Raw genomic sequence first — 1,294 nt, forward strand, 5'->3', positions numbered from 1 at the left:
TTATTAGTGACTGGTCTGATCCGAATATGCATGCGGATCACCCAAACAGATTATAAAGTTGGAAAAAAAAGGAGGGAAGTTGGTGCTCAGAACGGACAGCTCAACTCGAAAGGAATTGGAGTATATGAAATGAAAGGCAGGCACTGCAAATTATACGTTGGCTGTGAATATCATCGACACCAGAATTATTACAGGATCATCATATATAATTATTATTATTACTTTTAGATTCATCCTGAAAAGGATGCTAGCAACAGCACAGACACATCTCCACTGCACCACAATAATCGACGGACGACAATTAAAGACCCCAAAAAAGAAAATCAAGCACCACACACATGCATGAATGAAGCTAGCAGCAACCGATTTACCCTGCTGCCGGAGAATGGAATGTGAAACCATGCATGCATCGATCAGCCCCTGCACTGGGTGATGGCGCTGCAGCCGCGGGAGTAGGGGTTGGCCTCGGCGCCGGGCTGGCAGTTGTAGTAGGACGCGCCGCGCTGCGAGCAGGGCACGTTGTCCCGGCGCAGCGCGTCGTAGCCGATGTAGCCGGAGCCGCCCTGCAGCACCCGGCGCTTGCTGCCGCCCGTGGCCATGCCGGCGACGTCGGCCTCGCCCTCGGCGTCCACGTCCAGGTACTCCATGCACTCGCCCACCGTCGTACCGCCGCGGCACGCCCGCCCGCCGCCGCGCCGAATCACGACGGCGGCGCCCAGATGGGCCAGGTCGCCGGCGGACACGCCGCCCGCCCACGCCGGCGCCGACAGCGCGGCGGTGGAGACGGCCAGGAGCGCCAGGACGGCGGCGGCGCGGAGCAGGCGCGCCATGGCGTACGTGTTGAATGCGACGGAGGGCCGGCGGCCGAGAGAGAGAGAGAGAGAGAGAGAGAGAGAGAGAGAGAGAGAGAGAGAGAGAGAGAGAGAGAGAGGCGTTTGGTGGTGGCGTGGGAGAATGAGGGGTGGGAATGGGGGGTGTTATAACATGGGTCATGGCAATGGCGGGACGAGCGGACGGCAGTAGGTGAGGGCGCGCGAGAGGACCGGCGATGAGAAAGGGAGGGAGAGATGTCGCGTCGGCAGTAGGTGGGGGATTGACAGCGACCGTTGCCTCTTGCCTGGTCAGGTCTCGATCGATCAACGTACATATAAAAGCCTCGCGACGCGGTCAGTCACCACCTGATCATTGCGCTCGATCGGGCGTCGGAGGCGGCACACGCGGGCCCATCGCTTATTCGCCTGTCTCCTCTCCTGTGTACACGTAGTAGCAACGAAGGAGTAGCGGGCGGGCGGCG

General features: G+C 59.7%; 1 protein-coding gene across 1 annotated transcript; it reads right to left on the reverse strand.

The window, feature by feature from the left end:
- Positions 1–202: 202 nt before the first annotated feature.
- LOC100285535 (uncharacterized) lies at positions 203–948 on the reverse strand. Its single transcript, NM_001368186.1, is given in 1 exon segment — positions 203–948. A coding segment is annotated over 1 exon segment (417 nt). The 5' UTR covers positions 831–948; the 3' UTR covers positions 203–413.
- Between the last annotated feature and the right edge of the window lie 346 nt (positions 949–1,294).

This window comes from Zea mays, chromosome 3 (genome assembly GCF_902167145.1).
Source record: "Zea mays cultivar B73 chromosome 3, Zm-B73-REFERENCE-NAM-5.0, whole genome shotgun sequence".
NCBI lineage: Eukaryota > Viridiplantae > Streptophyta > Magnoliopsida > Poales > Poaceae > Zea > Zea mays.